The sequence below is a fragment of the Gigantopelta aegis genome, chromosome 13, assembly GCF_016097555.1.
Source record: "Gigantopelta aegis isolate Gae_Host chromosome 13, Gae_host_genome, whole genome shotgun sequence".
Classification (NCBI taxonomy): domain Eukaryota; kingdom Metazoa; phylum Mollusca; class Gastropoda; order Neomphalida; family Peltospiridae; genus Gigantopelta; species Gigantopelta aegis.
Window position 1 is genome coordinate 6038083 of NC_054711.1, and position 25107 is coordinate 6063189.

At 38.1% G+C, this 25107-nt stretch overlaps 1 protein-coding gene across 1 annotated transcript; it reads left to right on the forward strand.

Moving 5' to 3' along the window:
• The first annotated feature begins 5451 nt into the window (after positions 1–5451).
• Positions 5452–25107, forward strand: LOC121387646. Its single transcript, XM_041518824.1, has 3 exons — positions 5452–5528; positions 18302–18447; positions 23207–25107. The coding sequence occupies exons 1-3, from the start codon at positions 5452–5454 to the stop codon at positions 24334–24336; spliced, it is 1353 nt and encodes a 450-aa protein (XP_041374758.1). The 3' UTR covers positions 24337–25107.

Below are 25107 nucleotides of genomic sequence, written 5' to 3' on the forward strand. Positions count from 1 at the left end.
CACACACACACACACACACACGTATACATGTTTCTGGGGTTTTGTTTATTTACTCCGTTATGAATCAATGTAATTTGGTGGTTGTGGCACATTTGTAGATTTTGCTTCTCTTCAAGTTAAAGGACTTACCTTTTTGCATCTACATGTCGTGTTATGGTATTCTGCAGTTCTTCGGATTGTGTGTGTGTGTGTGTGTGTGTGTGTGTGTGTGTGTGTGTGTGTGTGTGTGTGCATGTGTGCATGCATGTGTGCACACAATCTGCTTCAGCAATTATCTGCAATAAAATGAATGGTCATCTGCCATATTTGATATTTGTTTTCCTTTCTGAAAACACTGTTTCACTTGGAGAATAATATGGCATTTAACCATCTCATTCATACATTTTCCTTGAATATGCTACATAAGTGCATCTATACAAGAGGTAATTTAACCCTGGTTAAAAGCAACTTAGGTTAAATATGTGTAGTCTAGCAGAAGGCATATTGATACAGATCAGTTTACTAACAGTCATGATAATTGCCCCATCTCCTTTCTTCACCTGTATCTTATGAAAAATTAGTTTGGTACATATTACTTAAATTTTAATTGCAATAACAATTCCAATACAGCCCAAGACAAAATCTGCAATATCCACCGACTAGGTATAAAACACTAATATATATATATATATAATGTGTGAATGTGTTAACCATTATTTGCTCAGATAAGTTTTTGTATTTGTTAATAAATATACCATGTTAAACCCTCTTATTAAAACAGTTATATGTTTATTCGATGAGTTAACACTATGTGTTGGTAGGTTGTATACCGTGACATGAAAATAATATGGGAGTTATTAATTGCTACCCTAACTTAGATTATGGGGGGAGGGGGGGGGGGCAGTTTAAAATATTAATATTTACATGCCAAAGGGAGCTATATATTATTCTTCTTGAACTAATCTCAGGGGAGTGATGGGTAGCTAGAGAGAGATATAACTCCCCTTAGATGACGAGGTCTGAGGTTGGCTATGTTTTATTATTGCTACTTTCTTTTCGCCTGCATTCAACCGGTAAGGAAGGCCAACATCATGAGATAATTTCACAATCTGCAAAAACAAAATCATTTCATTATTTCAAGAAACGGTTTTTTTTTTAAAGAATAAAAGAATGTATTCAGTGGAACATTTTCACTGTTGCCAATACATCTGTATAATAAGAATGACAATAATAATACTGTAATTTAAAGTTGTAAAGTAACAACTTTGTAATTGTTTAATTATTACATTCTATTTGGAAATAAAATAATTATGTTAAATCATAAAAATAATTATCTTGAATCATGCATATAAATTTTATTATACAAATTATATATTTTGTAGCCCACATCATAATTATTATAATATTAATAATTATCTTATCATTTCAAAGTTGTTAAAATTTATAATTCATATTACCTGAAAATTGCATCAACAAAATTTTTTCTGCCCAACCTGCCTCTAGTCAGGTCCCCTCGACAATATAAGCTATACGGAAACATGTCGGTAACAAATATAGACTGTACTAATTCATATTCCCGTTGGTCGTTTCTCTTATATGACAACCCAAGCTGCTATAATACTCATAAGCCATGCTGCAACTATGTGTTAGCTACAGAAAATAAATGACAATATGCAAGGCATGCAAAACATGGGCGGATCCAGGAAATATTTTTAGGGGGGGACCAAAAAAGAAGGGCACATTGACTCGTCAAAAGGGCACCTTACTACAAGTTTTGATATTTACAATTAATATGAATTCCTACAGTTCTACGTCATAATATACTAGCAATAATGAAGTAAATTGGCGTCACTCGCGTTAGAACCTCAATGGGGCCCCATTGAGACTCAATAACACAGACACATATCTGCAAGCTTGCGCATGTACACGAAAATCTTGATTTCATTTATCTACAATATAATTATTGTTTACTTAAAAAAAAAAAAATTCTACAAACAAAAAGGGCACTTGGACATTTTGAGGGCACTTGAACAATTTTGGGGGGGGGACGCGTCCCCCTGGTCCCCCCCCCCCCCCCCTTGGATCCGCCCATGCAAAAAGTTAATATGATAACTTTATTCTATGTAAAACTGTAATAACTAAGGCTTTGCTTCACCCCCAAAGACCCGGATGATCGGTAACTAGGCCGTGTGACGTCACGCCGGTTCCAAGAATACCTTGACTGTGGAGTGGAAATACTATCCTCCTACCTGTCAGGTACTTCATAAATAAAATATTTCGTTACACAGTGTTATTTTATCTCGACAGTGAATATAGGCGAACAACACTGCCCTTTTGTCACTTTCTGGGCTAATTTATACTGAAGGACAAAAGAAGCACAGATATTAGATTTCTTTAACTTTTTTTTAAAAACCTAAATTGGTTATGAAAGAAAGAAAGAAATGTTTTATTTAACGACGCACGCAACACATTTTATTTACGGTTATATGGCGTCAGACTTATGATTAAGGACCACACAGATATTGAGGGAGGAAACCCGCTGTCGCCACTTCATGGGCTTCTCTTTACGATTAGTAGCAAAGGATCTTTTATATGCACCATCCCATAGACATAGTAGTACATACCACGGCCTTTGATATACCAGTCGTGATGCACTGGCTGGAACGAGTAAATAGCCCAATGGGCACACCGACGGGGATCGATCCCAGACCGACCGCGCATCGAGCGAACAAATGGGTTATGATCCCCTAAAAGTTAGCTTTATTTAGTTTTAATCCATGATATATATATATATATATATATATATATATATATATATATATATATATACAGTCAAACTTCGTTAACTCGAAGATGAAGGGGACGACGAAATAGTTCGAGTTTCAGGGAGTTCGAGTGTTCGAAATTCGTACAGCAGACCTCAAAGTGAAACTGCATTGCAGTATTATCATTTCGTTGATATCGGATGTTAGCACATTTCTTCTGTGTATATGATAAAACTAAGTAAATATTAACAGAAACGAGATAAATCCGATCAGTTCGACGTACATCTCTATGTACTTTTATTGTATTAATTGACAGTAAAGTAAAAAAAACCACAACGAAAACTGAAAGCACGTACTTACATATAACCGGAAGTAAGCGATAAATTAAAGTTGATATATTTTTCAAATGTCAAAACAAGGCGGAACGTAACGTTGTAATAAATTAAAATACTGAATGTTGATTAGCACTAAGTCCGTTTGTTTACCAAATAAAAAATACACAATATAAATAGCAAAATTATTGTAAATCACAAAAATCATTTTAAAAACCCTCACTAACATAGCGAGACATAACATAACAAATCAAAACGCTGTATGCCAAATAGCACTAGGTTATGTACTTTTTTTTACATATAAAACATTCACAACAGTACAAAATAATTTATAGCTCTCAAATCACAAAGTACAAAGAGCAGAACTATCCGAATTTTTTTGTAATTAGAGATTGTTTGGCACACTTGCTTAAAAAATCGTCTTTCATTACTGTGTCTGTAATCTTGCACAGATTGAGCAGCATTTCTTCCGAATGTTCACGGTTCTGCAAACAAACAGCGTTAATTGTTATTACAACAGTTCTTTGAAGATTACAAGACTATCCGTACTTTGTATAATGAGGCCCGCTGCCGTGTACAAACACCGACATTCCAATGCAGGCATGTAGGATCATTTCGTTCCGCATAGTCGGCGATCTATTATTCTGTAATTACCGCGTGTATCATCGATAGCCGAGACCAGTCGGGGCACTCACGCTTGGCTTGGGTAACAATTCATTTTTCTTTAAAGTATTACCGGTACAGTTAAAAGGCTCAGTCATTCCACAAACTTCGAGTTTTGGAAGTGCAATATCCCTTATTTTTTTTATGGTGGGACCACAAAATTACTTTGAGAGATAGAGTTTTTCGAATGTTCGAAGTTTGAGTGATCGAAGTCTGTTATTACTAGTTTGTATAGCAGTTCGGCCGGGACCGCCGTTTCACTTCGAGAGATCGACGTTTACGAAAGATCGAAGTTTGAGTTATCGAAGGTCGACTGTATATATATATATATATATATATATATATATATATATATATATATATATATATATATATATATAATATATATATATTGTTATGATAATCTGGTTTTAAGTTAAATCTGGCTTTGGGTTATGTAATATGGACGTTTTTATCGTCGGGTGAAAATTCAAGTAAAAATATGGAAGACTATGTGTTTCGCTGGCTGGAGAGAATAAAATATAACTGTGGCGGACATATCTCATTATGTCCTATCATGTGTTTAAACAACGACGGCGTGCTGAAATAATAAAATAATGACTTACCTGGAGAGCAGACATGTGTTCGGCAAGGTGGCTGACATTTTGTTTTTGTCTGTTCGTATAGCCAGACCGTGATCCGTGGAGCACCTGTCTGGTGGCTTTTCGTTTTTGGAATGATTTGATTGGTCGGCGAATTAATTTACATCGTAAGTTATGAGTTCTGCACGATGTTCTTGTGGAGTGCATTCTGTTGCACACGTCTTCAGATGCCTATATAAACTGGGAATCAACGCACAATCTTCAGAACTCGAAGTTAGAGTATCTCCTGTCCAGCACCGTCAGAAGTTACCACGTCAACAAGGCATGAAGGAGCGGCGACCGGTCATCTTGTTTAGCAGCCCTTGGCAGTCGTGCATTGAAACTTTTCGTGATGGATTGATTTTCGTTTGGTGACTATTAATTAATAACTTAAATGCCAGAATTCTGTGGGAAAACTTTATTTATTTAAACATATATTTTTTATATAAAAACATTTAAACACTTGCTACTTGTTATGTAATTTTGTCAAGAAAGTGTGTGCTCAATGTTTTAGCTATTTAGTCAATTTATTAATCGGGCAATTAGTTTATTGCATTGAATAATGTGATATTAAATATCACACAGTCTATATCTAATAATTGTATTTAATTGCATGTGATAACTTGTACACATGGCAATTGTTTAGTACCATGATTGGATAATTCGGATTTATCAATCTTGGTACTTGGTACACGTGACTTCTGCGGTCTATTAAAGTTTTTAATCCAGTTAGTGGTTATTGTGGATCGGGAAGGTCACTATATATATATATATATATATATATATATATATATATATATATATATATATATATATATATATATATGTAAAATGATGTATATGCACTTTAAGTCTGGAGTTCCGGATAATTCACAACGCAACAATAAGTTGGTTAACTTCGTCGTGTCAGCTGACAGTCTGAGCCTAGCATTATACCATATGCCAAAATGAGTAATAAATCAATGTGCGCTAGTGGTGTCGTTAAACAAAACAAGAGGAAACTATATTAATTTCTTTTGTTGTTGGGTATACGTACCCGGGCAGTATCAGTTGAAATGAGACCTCGTTGTATGTACGTATTCGAGTTTAGTCATGCATAGTAAAGAACACACCCAGCCGGGATACAAGTTGATGTTTACACACGTCTGGTGTCTACACCCGCGAAGGAGGTAAGTTTCATAGCAAGTTCTATAGTTTTGGTAAGACAAATTAAATTCCCAAACCTTAAAGAGACATTACTGAGTTTGCTGCATTGTAAGATGTAAAATAATATTTTAGGAAATAAAATAAAATTTAACCTAGTACAAATATTAGAACGATCAGAAACACTTTTAATATACGGCCGCTAATATTTTATGCAGAAAAATATATTTGATATGTAATTACAATCGTTAAAAAGTCTGTTAGTTGATAACATCTTAAAAGTTGCAGTAAACTCAGGAATGTCCATTTAAAGCCGCACACCCTAGTTCCATCCAGCGAAAATAAATTATAATTTAGTTAATCTACAAACCTGTAATACACTTAGATCACGTTTTTATCAAATGGAGTGAAAAAGCAGGTTTTATATCGATAAATACCATGGGAATCCCCGTGTCCCAATTGCTTGAAATAATTTTGAAAGTTAGTATTCTGATGTCACCGGTAGAAGCACAACAATGCCTACGTCACGATAAATTTCACAGACTTGGGGTGCGTTCGTTTCACCTCTCCTGGACATGTTCCAACTGTTCTGTCCTGGTTGTATCCCCTCTTCAGATATCGTAAGACTTAGCAAAATTATTGGTTTTAAGGGTTTGTAACGTTTTGTATTGAGACACTTACTTGTCTGAACTTTATTGTTACTGAAAATGTTCACGAACTGTGAAGAAAAATCTCACAAATGAACAACAACAAATCGGATGTTTATTGCGCGAACCGTGCACGAGAAAACAAACCGAACCAAAATGATAACGGTCACGTGATATACCAACGTCTGTGACATTAAAAATAGATTGGACCTCGCTTGCTTAACGGGTTTTTCTCGACAACACGTTTTGTGAAAACATGCAAAAAATGCATTTCGTGGTTTTACAAACATCAGGATTACCAAAAAGCACTTCAGGTGAATGGAAATGTGTATTCTAAATAATAAAATGTAAGTAAAGTGCAATTTTATTTGTGAAAAATGGGGTTTAATAGCGAAAAACAACGCCGTAATGGTTAACAAATAAACGTAACTAGGGTGTGTCCCTTTAATGTATTTCTTAATTTATGTTAATCAATATATATAAATAATTATTTAAAGCCACTGACCCTCAGTTAGTCGGGAGTGTAAAATAAACCATGTTCACTTCTAAAAATGTTGTTTTGTTTAACCCCACCACTAGAGCATATTGATTTATTAACATCGGCTATTGGATGTCAAACATTTGGTAATTGTGAAATATAGTCGTGGTGCACTGGCTGGAACAACAATTAGCCCAATAGGCCCACCGACACCCGACGGGAATCGATCCTAAAGTGCTTTACCAATGGGCTTCTTCCCGACCCTCTGTTTACATATAATTCGCTTCGACAATTCGGAAAGAAAGGGGTTTGTTTTGAATCGAGTTCACACCAGAGAACAGCAACCTATATCTGAATGCGTTTCAGGGGCGGGACGTAGCCCAGTGATACAGCGCTCGCTCGATGCGCGGTCGGTCTGGGATCGATACCCGTCAGTGGGCCCATTGGGCTATTTCTCGCTCCAACCAGTGCACCACGACTGGTGTATCAAAGGCCGTAGTATGTACTACCCTGTCTGTGGGATGGTGCCTTTTAAAGATCCCTTGCTGCTAATCGAAAAGAGTAGCCCATGAAATGGCGAGAGCGGGTTTCCTCTCTCAATCTGTGTGGTCCTTGACCATATGTCTGACGCCATATAACCGTAATAAAATGGTTTTCTTGGATATCGTTATATTCTCTATCCACTGGGATTCTGTCCATTTTGCTGTAACATCCAGACAGAAGTCAGTGACACTTCGTCTAACACAGACACCCGTGATTGTGGGTTGTTTTTGACTTTGTAGTGTGTTTCGTTCCAGCCAGTGCACCACGACTAGTATATCAAAAGCCGTGGTGTGTACTACCCTGTCTGTAGTATGGTGCATAAAAAAGATACCTTGCTGTTAATCCGTTAATGAAAATGCGATCAATCTGAAAATTTTAAAAGTCCATTGATCAACAAAGTTATGAAAAGACATGCCAAATTCGGTTTAAGAGATCATATTAGAGTAGGTTGGAATCGGATTTAAAAAAAAGATCTTCGGCTATTGAATGTCAAACATTTGGTAATTTTGACATTTAGTCTTAGAGAGGAAACCCGCTACATGTTTACATTAGTAACAAGGAATCTTGTATAATTTAGATAATTAGTTTAATAATACGATTCAGTTTAATTAGATAACGAGTAATGTATGCATTTATTTAATGAAATAAACTAGACGGACAGACGGACAAAGAGAGAGAGAGAGATAGGGAGATACACACACCACACACAGACGCGCACGCACACATACACACGCGCGCGCACACACACACACACACACACAGAGTTGATCCAAGCGCAAACTAAATAATTAATTGTTGACTTACTTAACAGTGTCACGTCTTTAGCTGAGGCGATAACTGATATGCCCAAAATAAGTATGCCCCAAAAAGCAAGCCAAAACATACTAACCTCAAAACATTTCACCTCGAAATCAGTGCAATGTTAAATCATAGTTAGAGTATAATGCATCACTGAATATGTACAACTCTTGACCACCTATTATTAACATTACTCCGCTCAAAATACTTTGGTGTGTTCAGAACAAACAAAAACCCTGTTATGCAAAAAAATTAAAAAACAAAAACATTTTTTTTTTTTAGCGAGATCTAAAGTCGTGATTTTAATTATCTAAATGGCCGAAGATTTACAAGACACTTTTATAATACCGGTAATCCTTATTGTAGTTGTGGCTATATATATATATCCGCCCGATAAAACGATTACCTTAATGAATATGGAATTGTATTACAATATATAAAAAGTATTGCGACTGTAACTTTAATATTTCACACCCATTACTATAGGTACTGAGTTCGCATCCTAGTTCCGGCTGCCACCCAGAATGAGTTTAACGACTCAGTGGGTAGGAGTAAAGCCACTACACTGATTTCTCTCTCACTAACCACTAACCACTAACTAAGCCATTGTCGAAACGCTCGTAGCGCTAAAATCATCTTTTCAAGTCACTAAGTTCTGCTATCGAATGTGATTTTGGTGTTAACATCGATTCGTAAACCGGGTCCCTGGACAAACAGCCCATATAGCTGAGGTGTGTGCTTGGGGACAGCGTTATTGAACCGTAGTTGGAGATAAGCACGAAAATAAACATGAACGAATGAATGTTGACGGTCTCCATGGTGTCATAAAAATGTCTCTGGACATTCTATTCACCAACACCAACAAAAAACCCACAATCAACCATGACAGGGGTGAAGCTGGGTTCAATGAGTAGCCTGGCGAGGTCATTTCTCTCGTTAACTCGGAAATATATATCTAGAGAGAGAGAGCGAGAGAGAGAGAGCGAGAGAGAGAGAGCGAGAGAGAGCGAGAGAGAGCGAGAGAGGGAGGGAGGGAGAGAGAGAGAGAGAGGAGAGAGGGAGAGGGAGAGGGAGAGAGAGGAGAGAGGGAGAGAGAGAGAGAGAGAGAGAGAGAGAGGAGAGGAGAGAGAGGAGAGAGAAGAGAGAGAGGAGAGAGAGAGAGAGAGAGAGAGGAGAGACAGAGAGAGAGATAGAGACACATACAGACAGACACAGAGAGATAGAAGAGATAGATAGAGAGAGAGAGAGAGGAGAGAGGAGAGGGAGGATAGATAGAGAGAGATAGGGGAGGGAGGAAGAGAGAGAGACAACAGATAACATACAGACAGACCAGATAGAGAGAGAATGGACGAGAGAGAGAGAGAGAGATTAGAGATAGCTAGAGAGAGAGATAGAGAGATAGATAGAGAGACAGATAGATAGAGAGAGAGATAGATAGATAGATAGATAGATAGAGATGAGGGGAAGGAGGGATAGAGCGAGAGAAGGACGAACGTTAACCAGTACTAACCCTACACGAAGAAACCCGACGCCCATATGCGAAACGAACCTCTGCTGTACTTTCTTGTGGTGACAAATAGCAAAGTGTGTGCCCACGTGACTCGTTGGTACTGGTTAACAACATGTACGTTTAATGTCATGACTGGACTTAGAATAATCAAACTAAAGATATGTGGTATTAGATTTTAGACACAGTAGCTTGCGACCATTTGATTGTCGACGATTGCCGAAGCATTACATAGAGTTTCCTCTAGCCTTCCCCTACATAGCCTATTAATGTCAATAAGGAGAGGGCTGGAGGTGACTCGGGCTAGTGAACACGGTATCTAAGCATGGTTAACAAATAGTGTTATATTTTATTAGTGTTATTACTCATATTGAATTTTATCATCCACTAAAGGCTTTTGTAGGAGATATCGCTGGCACTACAATTTGCGATATCTACTGCGATATTCTCCGCTTGAGATATCGAAAATTATAATCTTGATTCTAATACAACTTTCATATAAGCCTTTTTTCCATTGGTTAATTTTCGTGATAAATCGGATAGATGTACGCTGTCTTGGGCAACCAGGATTGATCACGATAACAAAATTCCGAGAACTCGTCCAATAAGCTGTCACTTAGTCTCATGTGTGGTGTTTTCGTTAGTATTTTAATTCCGCGTCTTCCATTATATTTAAACGTCGATATAAATAATATTCAACAAAATTATTAACTTCAGATGAAAATTATGTTATTGTTACTATTGTTTTTTTTATTATTATTTCTTGCCATTGTAACTTTTAACACTCCGTTAGCAGCAATGAACGTGCACCCACCCCAAGTAAGGTCCGGTCACTGATCGATCGCAGCAGTCACCAACATGTATCTTGTGGTCTGCTCTTCTAGTTTGTGTTCTCAAAAGGGTACACGTTCATCAGAAATAATTATATCACAATCTGAAGTACCTTATTTTTGTTTAGAACATACTTTTTGTGACAATAAAATTGATAAATGTCTTGATTTCTTAAACGCAATTTTAAACATTAACTGCTTTAAAATATAACACAATTCTGAAAAACGTTTGAAACTTATACTTGCCCTTTAATAATGAATGAATGAATGAATGAATGAATGAATGAATGAATGAATGAATGAATGAATGTTTCACGACACCCCAACACGAAAAATACATCGGCATTGGGTGTCAAACTATGGTAATGCAAACAAATAAAGTGATGATCAACATCAATATAAAAATTCAAAATTTAAATAAAAACAGTGTAAAGAACTGTGCAAAAACATAAATATTACAGATAGATACTGACTTTTACTCAAAACTTCAATTTTGTGCTGTATTGGCCATTCTCAAAGAGAATGTTACACCCCAGCACCACGGCGAGGTTACAGCACGCGCAGGGGCCCTTTAATAAATGCATATTATTTTATGTATTTATATAAACTTTAAATGAAAATATATTAGCAAGTTATAAACATGTTTTTTGTACAAAATTAAACCAGGCGAATTCCTCGAAATAATTCAGTATGAGGTTGAAACACCGCTCACAAATGTAAAGTCCAATCATAGCCATATGTTTTGCAACAGACATTAGCAGCCAACGAAAATATTTCTTTTAGTTTATCCTGTATGTTGATACTTGTTGATAAAAGTATACAAATCCTCGGCAAGCCTCGGATTTCATACTTCTATCAACTCGTGCTTATAAATTATGATATCACAAGACACTCGGGGAGTATCCTCTATATACTTTACTTATACGTTAGCACAATGTGTACTACTACTACAACTACTACAACAACTACTACTACTACAATTATTACTACTACATGTACTACTACTACTACTTCTACTCCTGCTGCTGCTGCTGCTGCTGCTGCTGCTACTACTACTACTACTACTACTACTACTACTACTACTACTACTACTACTACTACTACTACTACTACTACTACTACTACTACTACTACTACACATTTTATTTTACCATTACTTCTTTCATATCACAAATCCCTAAGATGATTTTGAGTGGAAGATAGGCAAATAAATGTATTACATTAAAACAAATATTAAGCCATTAACTTATTTAAAACAACAACAAAACAAAGTGGGTTTTATGTATTTATTTTATATATGTATATATATATATGGGTGTGTATATATATATATATATGTGTATATATATATATGTATATATATATATATATATGTATATATATGTGTGTGTGTGTGTGTGTGTTTAATTAACGTTTTCATCTGTCCATATTTCAACATGTAGCAGCTTTCCTCTCTAAGACTATATGACGAAATTACCAAATGGTTCATATCAATAGCCGATGATTAATAAATAATGTGCTCTAGTGGTGTCGTTAAAGAAAACAAACACATTTGTTAACTATCCATATTTTTATTAAGCTATTCTTCGATTTCTTCACTATTAAAATATATGCTATTCGCACTCACTCAACCTTGTTAAAAGGTCATTCTTACACATCCGTTGGTGAGAACATCATTCGTTACGTTTGATAACACATACTTGTTAACACATCTACGTGCGTTAACATTTTAAAGACATACGACTGGCTGCTTCTAGCTGATGACCAGGTTACCAGGTTACCAATACCAAAAACCATCGATCACTCAGTGACGTAAACAGAACTGTCTGTGAAGTCGATTACTTCGTGACGTACAAGATTACCTGAAATTGATTTGTTTGTGACGTACAAGATTACCTGAAATTGACTTGTCTGTGACGTACAAGATTACTTGAAATTGACTTGTCTGTGACGTACAAGATTACCTGAAATTGACTTGTCTGTGACGTACAAGATTACCTGAAATGACTGTGACGTGTACCTGAAATTGACGTGTCTGTGACGCAGATTACGAAATTGTTAACAAGATTAAGATACAAGATTACCTGAGGTGTCCGCAAAAAAGATTTTCGTTGGAAAAGTAATTTAAATTGATTTTAAATCTGGGTTTTTTCTCCAGATTATAAATGAAATAGAATAAAACATGTCCGTTAGATACTATTTATCTTACAACTCGTTATTTAAAAAAACATATCCAACTCGCTTCCGCTCGTTAGATCTCTAAGACTTAATGTCGAAATTACCAAATGTTTGACATCCAATAGCGGATGATTAATAAATCAATGTGTTCTAGTGGTGTCGTTAAGCAAAACACACTTCTATTCTCTAATTAACAGGTAACGGGACGTTGGTAGATCGTAACTGGTTAATTCACCCGAGTACCACAAGGTAGAACCTACTATACGACAATTTTTATAGTATATATATATCTCGAGCCATTCATAACCATATATTTACGAGGCCTTATAGACATTCGGGCAAAGTCAGGTTGATCAAATTGTTTGCGTGCTTTTCATAAATAAGTGCCCTGCTCGGTAGTTCAAAGAATTAGTTTTTTTGCTCGCACATTATATAATTAACTGTCTTCTGTGTGGACTTGGTATTTCTAATGCATGTAGGAAGAATAGAACAGGGGCCTAATTCACTAAATTCTCGCAACCTTGCGATCTCTCAGTGCAATGCTAAAAATCTTGCAAAGAGGAAGCTTTGTTGTCTAATAGAGCCTAAGAGAGCTTTGTGAATTAGTCCGCAGATCTTTATTAAGCTCAGTCCGTTCCACATACAAATAGCCTTTTGAGAAATAACATACATTTTGTAAGCGCAAATACAATATGACATTTTGTGTTCGTGCTAGCCCGGACAATCTGCAGTTCAAGAGCCAGTGGCGTAGCGAGGGAGAGGGGGTGGGCATACATACATCCATACATATATAGTGTGGGCTGGCCCCCACTAGACGGACATTTGGACGGTTTTTATTTCATTTCAATTTATTTTTGTGCTTACATCTAATTAAGGTTCAGGCACGCTGTCCTGGGTACACACCTCAACTATCTGGGCTGTCTCTCCAGGACAGTGGGTTAGTTGTTAGTTGGTTAGTGAGAGAGAAGAGGGTGTAGTGGTCTTACACCTACCCACTGAGCCCTTAAGAACTCGCTCTGGGTTGGAGCCGGTACCGGGCTGCGAACTCTGTATCTACCAGTCTGTATTCAAAGTGCGTGTTTTTTCCTGCAGTGTGTATATTAGTGATTAATATGTGAAATATGTGTTATTGGCGAATTCATAAATATAATAATAATAACAACAATAACACAAAATGTGAGGAATATTTACAAAAATAAGTTATAATAAAATACCATACAACCCCCTCCCCAAACCCCCCTCCCCCATCCCCCCCAACAACCCCAAACAACAACAACAACAAACAAACAAACAAAACATCACTACACGCATACATGAACACACACTTATGTTGACAAACACTTAAAATGTATACTCATACTATGATACTATGATCACAAACTCACAATGCCCCTCAAGTTACTCGTAAAAAACATACCAACCTTGTAAAAGATACGAAAAAAATAAAATCGAACATGCGACAATATATTATAGTCGCTTGCTTTCAGCGAAAGAACAAAGAGTTCAGATTATGACTACTTCAATTATTTCAACCTATAGGCATATGAAACGTCACTGACTGACGTACCATATGTTGTTCTAACTGCTTTGATATTCGGTATTAATGTTGACACTTATCTGATCAACTTCATCTCCGAGCTATACACACCAAGGACAATTTTGTTGTTGAGGTTATTAACAAAAGAGATATGTGGGTGTCAAGTAAGGTAAATAACGATCAACAAAATCTGTTAAAAAAAAGTTAGCAATAAATTGCCGAGTAAAATAACTGTGAAAGAATCACATTTGTTACATTCAGGCACGGCGGAGCGGGGAGAAGGGGGGGGGGGGGGGAGCTGGGGGGGGGGGACTGTAGCCCACCAATAATTCTGAATAAAAAATATTATTGGAAGTAAATCTTAAGGCAGAGATAAATTTTACTTGAAGAATGCAGGAAATTGCATTTTAGGACATCTAGTTTTAATTTGTTTTACGGGGGAGCATACCTCCTACCTCCCTGTGACGGTACATGCGCTTAAATTTGTTTCGCCTGTGGCGATTTTAATTGTGTTAGAGGGCCGTGTGCAGTTTAATTGCACTTAAGCCCAGATGGGCAACTTGTTACGTAATACTTCTGCGCGACGGTCCTCGATCGGTACGCCTAATACACACCCAGCCAGGTGCGGAGGCCATGTGGCTAGTAGTTACGTAATATCTCCGATAGTGCTGTTTATGGCCAGGAGATTGCTCGCGGTTGGCGACAGCCAGTCTGACGATCAGAGAGAAATATACTGACGCTAGTAGAGGTGAAATATCAGATGATAGGGGGAGGTACCGCCTTGTACCCCCAGGCGAATTCTGATTTATAATAAATAGCTAGTTTTTAGAGATATCGAGGAGAACCAGAATAGGAAGGCTCTGAGGGAACGTTAGTCCGTTTGGACTTTGGTAAATATCATTTCTGCTCTGTGTATAACCTTGATGTGAATGATGTGACTTTAAATATTTTAATACTGTATTATACCAATATTCTTTAGACAGTGTCTTCGGTCATCTGACGAAGTAAATCGTAGACTTTTTTGTTCTAACATTATACGAGTATTTGGTAATATAAAGCTTAGCCAGTCATCCTAGACGACCTAGGTAAACTGTACGGTTGTCTTTCAGTGATAAGTATTAATTCTGTGTTACAGGTTACTGAATGAGTAGTTAGGGTTAATTAAAAATTAACCCTTAGGAATATGTAATTCCTTTATTAATTAAGTTCCCCTGGAAGCGTTCCTAAATTATCACACGTTACTGAACGAGTAGTAAGGGTTACACTAAAAATTAACCAGTTAGGAATGGTGTTGTAATTCCTTTATTAATTAACTTCTCCTGGAAGCGTTTCTCAATTATCACACGTGTGGGTGTGGTGTAACGGTGAAGTGATTCGCATATTGTGTAACTAGACACCTAGAGATTAACTAATTAAGTGATCAGTTCTGGGTTGTTATTATTGCTGTTATTAATTAACTACTACGGCTGTACATTTGTCAGCGTAGATTAATACAGATTCCAAAGTGTATTGTGTTTTGTTGTGTTTCTAGTGAGCTAAACGTACTATAATAATATATACCTTATATAAGATCGTATCTCTGATCATACCTAGAGACGAGCCATACTAGGGTTTAACCGCCTGTTACAGAGAGATCTAATAGATATACAGTTAGGAGAGATATTTTGATAATCGTGTTTTATTCAGTTACGGGAATTATAGAATCCCCGTGACACTCCCTAACAACTTTACTTTGCACCCGCAATCTCAATCAGCTCCCCCAATATTTACTTGCTTCTGCCGTGCATGACATACCCATTTAAATGTTCGATATAAAAATTTAATCGTCGTATATCAAAGTCGATCATCTTCTAAAGATTTTTTAAAATTGTAATTTAAATTAATTGTTTGTGGTATTTTAACGCCCTATGATGTTCATATTTCAATTCAAAATTATACGAGCTTGACATGTGTGTCGTACTGATTTTACGAAACGAGTGTCAGGATGTTTATATTGCCCAAGGGAAAGCGAGGGTAATACATGAATCCTGACACGAGTTTCGTAAAATCAGTACGACTCACACGCGAGTGTAATACTTTATTTATTATCCATATTATCCATGATATTATTCCACACTGGGATCACGTTAAAACGTTTCAAACGTAACTAGAAGAAGAAGACGAAACGACGTCACTTTCCACGCAGCTAAGACTGGGGAAGGCGCATTATATAGAGGCTATTTCATGTTTTTTTTCGAATACGATTTTTATGTCAACGAGTGATGTGTGAAAACCATATTTTCACGAATTGCGAAGCAATGAGTGAAAATATGTTTTTTACACATCACGAGTTGACATAAAAAATCGTATTCGGAAAAACACCATGAAATGGTCTATTTATTATAATTATACAGATTTCCTAATTTTTGACAATATCTTTCGCTTTTTGGTAATATCTTTCGCTTATCCTATCGAAAACACGTAACGTCATGATATATTTCTTCCTATGGAACTTTGCCAGAATATTTACTTGACCATAGACTTTTAAAAAGAAATTTGAATAAAAATTATCTTTATTAACATTTATTTATCAATACTGCGGTGCAAACATACCTGACAACGCGATCCTCTAAAAACTCCCACAAAAACAAAACGAGTCGAACGCCGTTAAATTCTTACACTTACACTAGATGACACTACATTGTGTCATCATTATGCAGCTTCGTATTCAATTCGTTTTATATATTGTGTCGTAATTGCACTTCGTATCCCTTTTTTATAGGTACAGTTGTTTAAATTACATTTTTTATTTTTTTTACATTCGGTCAGATGCATTGGTAATCATCAAATTTAAATACGAAGAAACGAGACAAAGGGAGATAATTTAATCATGCACTTTTACAAAAAAAGTAAATACGATTTCTATATTTTCACTGTAGCTAAAATACAGTGAAAATATGACTTTTCACCGGATATGACTTTTATGGTTTCCGTAGATATATATATTTCATTGCTATGTATATAATAAATTATGACGTCGCTACTTAAAATTATGTAATTCGTAGTGCACGTCGAATCATTATGACACACGTGCGTCATACTGGTTATATTTCCCTGAATATATTGAACTATGTGGATAATAAATATGTTTACTTACCGGTATGTTAAAACTGTCACGTATTCTATACTTCGTGATCATTTCACCAGGAGCGGACCCAGAGGTTGGTGAATGGGTCGGTGGGGTGGGATGGTGCTCCGGACATGGTAAGAGGATTGTTTAAGCAGTCTTTTATTATTATTATTATTATTATTATTATTATTTATATATTTTTTTTTTTTTTTTTTTTTTGGGTTTTTTACGTTGGCTAAAAAAGGGGCGGAGTGGCTTCTCACCCTGGATCCGCGCCTGAAAGTTTTTGTTTTCAAAGTTCGAAGTGTCCTCTTAACTTTAAATAGAACATTAAATACTGCCATTATTGATACATTATTAACCGGTACATTATTGAAAGCGGGTGCTGTCGGGTTTCTTCCTGCAGTGTGTGTATTAGGGATTAATATGTCAAACATTTTTTATCAGGCAGCTCGAAAATGATCGATGTAAAGGTATTTTGACGTCAAACATAGAATTGTTGTTGTATTAGAGCGGAAATCTTTGATACAGGTTTGGTGGCAGCGATTGCGCAGAATTGATATAGCTTGGTTAGAGAGTGTTGATAACTGTTCAAAGGTTCAATCTAGCCCTCTTACCGTCAGAGTACTAATGATAGACTGTTAGGCAACACGCCACCATTTGTCCTGTCGTTACTTGTTGTAGCAGCTTAATAGACCTATCAGATACGTGAAACAAATTTATTTTAGGAAATAGTTCCTCCCAAAAAAACCTACAAAATTTTGATATGCTTTTTGAAATCTTTCTTTGATGATTAGACGTAGGTTGACCTCTGTAGTAATGAAGTAAGCCATTGGTTTGAAGTAACTTGTTATATGTAGTACTAACTGATAACAACTGTGCAAGTGGTATACTGCCACTTGTATAATGGTAAGACAAGGCGGTGCTCAGGCGTGGGAACTGTTAACTGAAACACCTATGTTGATTCGTTTTTTACACGGTACTTGTCAGTTGAGAGGGCTAACTAAAATTAGTAGTCACATGACCCTCTCGACAATGTTGTATTTTTCACAGAATATATTCTGACATAGAAATTGTATTGAATTGAATGGAGTAGTTAATGCTGGTGTGTAACCTTTAGGCGTTGGTTCTCAGATTCTGTAATCAGCCATTGTGTCTTTGTTTTCATTCAGCACCATGCATCTACGATGGATTTTCTCGAGTCTTCTCGTCTTTTCCGTGCTCATGTCGTCCGGAGTAGTATACTATCGTCATATCAACTACACGTGGGAGTCTGGTCTATCACCCGACCTGTTTGGGGTGGGTGTCTGTGGTGAAGGTTAGTGTCTGGTTATTCTATCGTCACATCAACTACGTGTGGGAGTCTGGTCTATCACTCCACCTGTCTGGGCTGGGTGTCCTGGGTGAAGGTTAGTGTCTGGTTATTCTGTCGTCATATCAACTACACGTGGAAGTCTGGTCTATCACCCGACCTTTCTGGGGTGGGTGTCTGTGGTGAAAGTTAGTGTCTGGTTATACTATCGACATATCAACTACGTGTGGGAGTCTGGTCTATCACCCGACCTGTCTGGGCTGGGTGTCCTGAGTGAAGGTCAGTGTCTGGTTAATCTATCGTCATATCAACTACACGTGGAAGTCTGGTCTATCACTCCACCTGTCTGGGCTGGGTGTCCTGGGTGAAGGTTAGTGTCTGGTTAATCTATCGTCATATCAACTACACGTGGAAGTCTGGTCTATCACCCGACCTTTCTGGGGTGGGTGTCTGTAGTGAAAGTTAGTGTCTGGTTATACTATCGACATATCAACTACGTGTGGGAGTCTGGTCTATCACCCGACCTGTCTGGGCTGGGTGTCCTGAGTGAAGGTCAGTATCTGGTTAATCTATCGTCATATCAACTACACGTGGAAGTCTGGTCTATCACTCCACCTGTCTGGGCTGGGTGTCCTGGGTGAAGGTTAGTGTCTGGTTAATCTATCGTCATATCAACTACACGTGGAAGTGTGGTCTATCACCCGACCTGTCTGGGCTGGGTGTCTGTGGTGAAAGTTAGTGTCTGGTTATACTATCGACATATCAACTACGTGTGGGAGTCTGGTCTATCACTCGACCTGTCTGGGCTGGGTGTCTGTGGTGAAGGTTAGTGTGTGGTTATTCTATCGTCATATCAACTACACGTGGGAGTCTGGTCTATCACCCGACCTGTCTGGGCTGGGTGTCTGTGGTGAAGGTTAGTGTCTGGTTATACTATCGATATATCAACTACGTGTGGGAATCTGGTATATCACTCCACCTGTCTGTGCTGGGTGTCCTGAGTGAAGGTCAGTGTCTGGTTATTCTATCGTCACATCAACTACATGTGGAAGTCTGGTCTATCACTCCACCTGTCTGGGCTGTGTGTCCGGGGTGAAGATCAGTGTGTGGTTATTCTATCGTCATATCAACTACACGTGGAAGTCTGGTCTATCACTCGACCTGTCTGGGCTGTGTGTCCGGGGTGAAGATCAGTGTGTGGTTATTCTATCGTCATATCAACTACACGTGTAAGTCTGGTCTATCACTCGACCTGTCTGGGCTGGGTGTCCGGGGTGAAGATCAGTGTCTGGTTACTCTATCGTCATATCAACTACACGTGGGAGTCTGGTCTATAACCCGACCTGTCTGGGCTGGGTGTCCGGGGGTGAAGGTTAGTGCTTAGTGACAGACAAATCTGTTTAAAGGATTGGATTTCTGGAATGAAGGTTAGTGCTTAGTGACAGACATGACTGTTTAAAGGGGTTGGATTTCCCGGGTGAAGGTTAATGGTTAGTGACAGACATGACTGTTTAAAGGGGTTGGATATCCGGAATGAAGGTTAGTGCTTAGTGACATACATGACTGTTTAAAGGGGTTGGATGTCCGGAATGAAGGTTTGTGGTTAGTGACAGACATGACTGTTTAAAGGGGTTGGATATCCGGAATGAAGGTTAGTGCTTAGTGATATACATGACTGTTTAAAGGGGTTGGATGTCCGGAATGAAGGTTTGTGGTTAGTGACATACATGACTGTTTAAAGGGGTTGGATGTCCGGATTGAAGGTTTGTGGTTAGTGACAGAAATGACTGTTTAAAGGGGTTGGATGTCCGGAATGAAGGTTAGTGCTTAGTGACATACATGACTGTTTAAAGGGGTTGGATGTCTGGGATAAAGGTTAGTGGTTAGTGACAGACATGTCTGTTTAAAGGGGTTGGATATCCGGAATGAAGGTTAGTGCTTAGTGACATACATGACTGTTTAAAGGGGTTGGATATCCAGGATGAAAGTCAGTGCTTAGTGACAGACATGCCTGTTTAAAGGGGTTGGATATCCGGAATGAAGGTTAGTGGTTAGTGACAGACATGACTGTTTAAAGGGGTTGGATGTCCGGGATGAAAGTCAGTGCTTAGTGACGGACATGCCTGTTTAAAGGGGTTGGATATCCGGAATGAAGGTCTGTGGTTAGTGACGGACATGTCTGTTTAAAGGGGTTGGATGTCCGGGATGAAAGTCAGTGCTTAGTGACGGACATGCCTGTTTAAAGGGGTTGGATATCCGGAATGAAGGTTAGTGCTTAGTGACATACATGACTGTTTAAAGGGGTTGGATATCCGGGGTGAAGGTTAATGGTTAGTGACAGACATGACTGTTTAAAGGGGTTGGATGTCCGGAATGAAGGTTAGTGCTTAGTGACATACATGACTGTTTAAAGGGGTTGGATATCCAGGATGAAAGTCAGTGCTTAGTGACGGACATGCCTGTTTAAAGGGGTTGGATATCCGGAATGAAGGTTAGTGGTTAGTGACAGACATGCCTGTTTAAAGGGGTTGGATGTCCGGGATGAAAGTTAGTGCTTAGTGACGGACATGACTGTTTAAATGGGTTGGATGTCCGGGATGAAAGTCAGTGCTTAGTGACAGACATGACTGTTTAAAGGGGTTGGATGTCCGGGATGAAGGTTTGTGGTTAGTGACGGACATGTCTGTTTAAAGGGGTTGGATATCCGGGATGAAAGTCAGTGCTTAGTGACAGACATGACTGTTTAAAGGGGTTGGATGTCCGGGATGAAAGTCCGTGCTTAGTGACGGACATGACTGTTTAAAGGGGTTGGATATCCTGAATGAAGGTTAGTGGTTAGTGACAGACATGCCTGTTTAAAGGGGTTGGATGTCCGGGATGAAAGTCAGTGCTTAGTGACGGACATGACTGTTTAAAGGGGTTGGATATCCGGAATGAAGGTTTGTGGTTAGTGACGGACATGTCTGTTTAAAGGGGTTGGATATCCGGAATGAAGGTTAGTGCTTAATGACAGAAATGACTGTTTAAAGGGGTTGGATGTCTGGGATGAAGGTTAGTGGTTAGTGACATACATGACACTATAAAGGGGTTGGATATCCGGAATGAATGTTAGTGGTTAGTGATAGACATGATTGTTTAAAGGGGTTGGATATCCGGAATGAAGGTTAGTGCTTAGTGACAGACATGATTGTTTAAAGGGGTTGGATATCCGGAATGAAGGTTAGTGGTTAGTGACAGACATGACTGTTTAAAGGAGTTGGATGTCCGGAATGAAGGTTAGTGGTTAGTGACAGACATGATTGTTTAAAGGGGTTGGATATCCGGAATGAAGGTTAGTGGTTAGTGACAGACATGATTGTTTAAAGGGGTTGGATATCCGGAATGAAGGTTAGTGGTTAGTGATAGACATGACTGTTTAAAGGGGTTGGATATCTGGGATGAAGGTTATTGGTTAGTGACATACATGACACTATAAAGGGGTTGGATGTCCGGAATGAAGGTTAGTGGTTAGTGATAGTTATGACTGTTTACAGGGGTTGGATATCCGGGGTGAAGGTTAATGGTTAGTGACAGACATGACTGTTTAAAGGGGTTGGATATCCGGAATGAAGGTTAGTGCTTAGTGACATACATGACTGTTTAAAGGGGTTGGATGTCCGGAATGAAGGTTAGTCCTTAGTGACATACATGACTGTTTAAAGGGGTTGGATATCCGGGGTGAAGGTTAATGGTTAGTGACAGACATGACTGTTTAAAGGGGTTGGATATCCGGAATGAAGGTTAGTGCTTAGTGACATACATGACTGTTTAAAGGGGTTGGATGTCTGGAATGAAGGTTTGTGGTTAGTGACAGACATGACTGTTTAAAGGGGTTGGATATCCGGAATGAAGGTTAGTGCTTAGTGACATACATGACTGTTTAAAGGGGTTGGATGTCCGGAATGAAGGTTTGTGGTTAGTGACAGACATGACTGTTTAAAGGGTTTGGATGTCCGGGGTGAAAGTCAGTGCTTAGTGACATACATGACTGTTTAAAGGGGTTGGATGTCCAGAATGAAGGTTAGTGCTTAGTGACAGACATGACTGTTTAAAGGGGTTGGATGTCTGGGATGAAGGTTATTGGTTAGTGACATACATGACACTATAAAGGGGTTGGATGTCCGGAATGAAGGTTAGTGGTTAGTGATAGACATGACTGTTTAAAGGGGTTGGATGTCCGGAATGAAGGTTAGTGGTTTGTGACAGACATGACTGTTTAAAGGGGCTGGATTTCCGGATTGATGGCTAGTCAGAAACAACGACTGTTTAAAGGTTAATGGTTAGTGAAAATGACTGTGTAAAGAAGTTGGATGTCTGGGATGAAGGTTAGTAGATAGTGAAACAAAATAATGGGAAATCCTGAATTTTACAATGAACAATTTTGTGGGTTTCCTCTCGAAGTCTATATGTCAGAATTAACGACTGTTTGAAATTCAATGGCATATAATTAATAAATTAATTCGCTCTAGTTGTGTCGTTAAGCAAACGAAACTTCCTCTCCATTTTGTGCCTATAGCCATGTTGGCTTCGTCGAATGAAGTGATTCTTATTCTGAATCCAATTCTAATTCTGATTGTGATTCTAATTCTGATTGTAATTCCAATTCTAATTCTGATTGTAATTCCAATTCTAATTCTGATTGTAATTCCAATTCTAATTCTGATCGTGATTCTGATTCTGATCTTGATTCTGACTGCGATCCTGATTATGATTTTAATTCTTTCAGATTTTATGAACTGTACAGCGACAACTGAAACCTATCGCACCAATGAACATGATTTACTCCTTGAGTATACTCGACGACAAAAGAACCTTCAGGACATCTGTCTGACACACCCCGCGGGGAAACTCAGAAGAATTATCTCTCACGACAGATACAAACTTGCATGCTGTGTGGTGCCCAAGGCGGGATGTACCTTCTGGATCAACGTCTTCCGCTTCCTGTACAACGAAACGGGGGAAGTGAACGTCAACAGCCCAAATGATATACCCCGTTTGGTAACTCACCGTGGACCGAGGCGAAAGATGAAATTTTACAACATGACAACCGCTGGGAATTTCTTGCCGTACACTTTTCGATTCCTATTTACCAGAGAGCCATATTCTAGGCTGTGGTCGGCTTATGTGGATAAATTTCTTCTTCCTGATTTCTGGTGCCTGGAAGCAAAACGTATAGGGGATCAGAGATGGAATCGGAGACGGAATCGCCCTTCCGGTTTCTGCAAAAGGTTTTGCGTTAGCGATGTCAGCTTTGTGGAACTGTTGAACCATATCGTCTTGAGTGATATCGACGAGCTGAACGAACACCTGAGCCCAGTTAGTCATATGTGTGACCCCTGCACCTTTAGACCGGATGTCATCGGTACCATGGAGACGTTCGCTAAAGACAGTTATTATATTCTGTCCCAAGTCAATTTAGGACACTTGATAGGTGATCACAACACTAAAACATACGTAGAGCACGAACTGGCCATGCTCACAGAATACAACTTTGGATTATTCCAGTTTCCTTATTGTGGTCGATGCATGAATCGCGCTGATGTTGCTAAGAGACTTTGGAAAGCTTTTCAAATAAATGGATATTTACCCAATGACGCAAAGTTACCGCTTGAACATCTGAAGAACATAACCACGGATAGGTTTTTAGACATAGCCATGAAAACGTACAGAGAAAGGCCTAGTTCTCCCGCTCAGATGAAACGTCAGAAGAAGAAGGCCTTAATAGACGCTTATAGGTCGGTGCCGCAAAATATTATGGACAAATTAAAATCCATTTACGCAACAGATTTCCTAATGTTCGACTACGACCCAGATCCATCTTGGTTGAAGTTTAAAAAGTCGAAATTGAGAACGTGAAAGATTTTGAATAATGTAATTTTGTTGTTGTTTCAAAGACATAATATTGTCATGGCTGTCCCAACAATTTTCGTAACTGTGTGCTGTGACGTGGACCTTTCTCAAGTAATTTTAATATTGGACAAAACAAAATATTTATTTTTACATATTACGATCACTAAATGTGTTAATTTAATGTCTGAAGTCCGTGTTTTGGTCTTGCGGTCTTCGACTTTATTTAATTCCCAAATTCCTGTGCATATAAAAACTATGACACAACGTTGACATTAATATTATTGATGTAAAAATTTACATAACTGCAAAGTATGTGTACTTACACACTGAAAACATTCCATGGGCTCATAAATAAACCTGGGATAAATTTCCGTTTGATCGACTGTTTTGACAGGGCTACCGGGATTGACCTTGCCCTTCAGTAAAGTTTATTTTCCTCCAAAACTTGTACGATCGATTAGCTATTTTCTTAGTTAAACGTATCCTAATATTGTTTGTATTATTAGCTCGAATTCCCAGTGTATTTGCAGTGCACTTTAGTGTGTCTTTGTGCCTAGTGAATAATGTCGTTTTCACAATAATCCCAAAGGCTTTTTCATTAAAACTATTTTATATTGAAATTAGACCAAAAAAGCAATTGTGTAATAATAGTCTCATATTTATGCACATTAGAATTTGTTTGTATTATTAGTTTGAATTCCCAATGTATTTGTTATGCAAAATGAGCGTGATTTGTGCCTGATTAATAATGTCGTTTTCATAAATATTCTAAAGGCT

What these genes read in the sequence shown, in the direction of transcription:
- LOC121387646 (XM_041518824.1), top strand. Translation starts at nt 5,452, where the DNA reads ATGCATAGTAAAGAACACACCCAGCCGGGATACAAGTTGATGTTTACA. An exon ending in TGTCTACACCCGCGAAGGAG is followed by an intron (nt 5,529 to 18,301) that starts GTAAGTTTCATA and finishes GTTTTCATTCAG; the next exon opens with CACCATGCATCTACGATGGA. An exon ending in GGTGGGTGTCTGTGGTGAAG is followed by an intron (nt 18,448 to 23,206) that starts GTTAGTGTCTGG and finishes TAATTCTTTCAG; the next exon opens with ATTTTATGAACTGTACAGCG.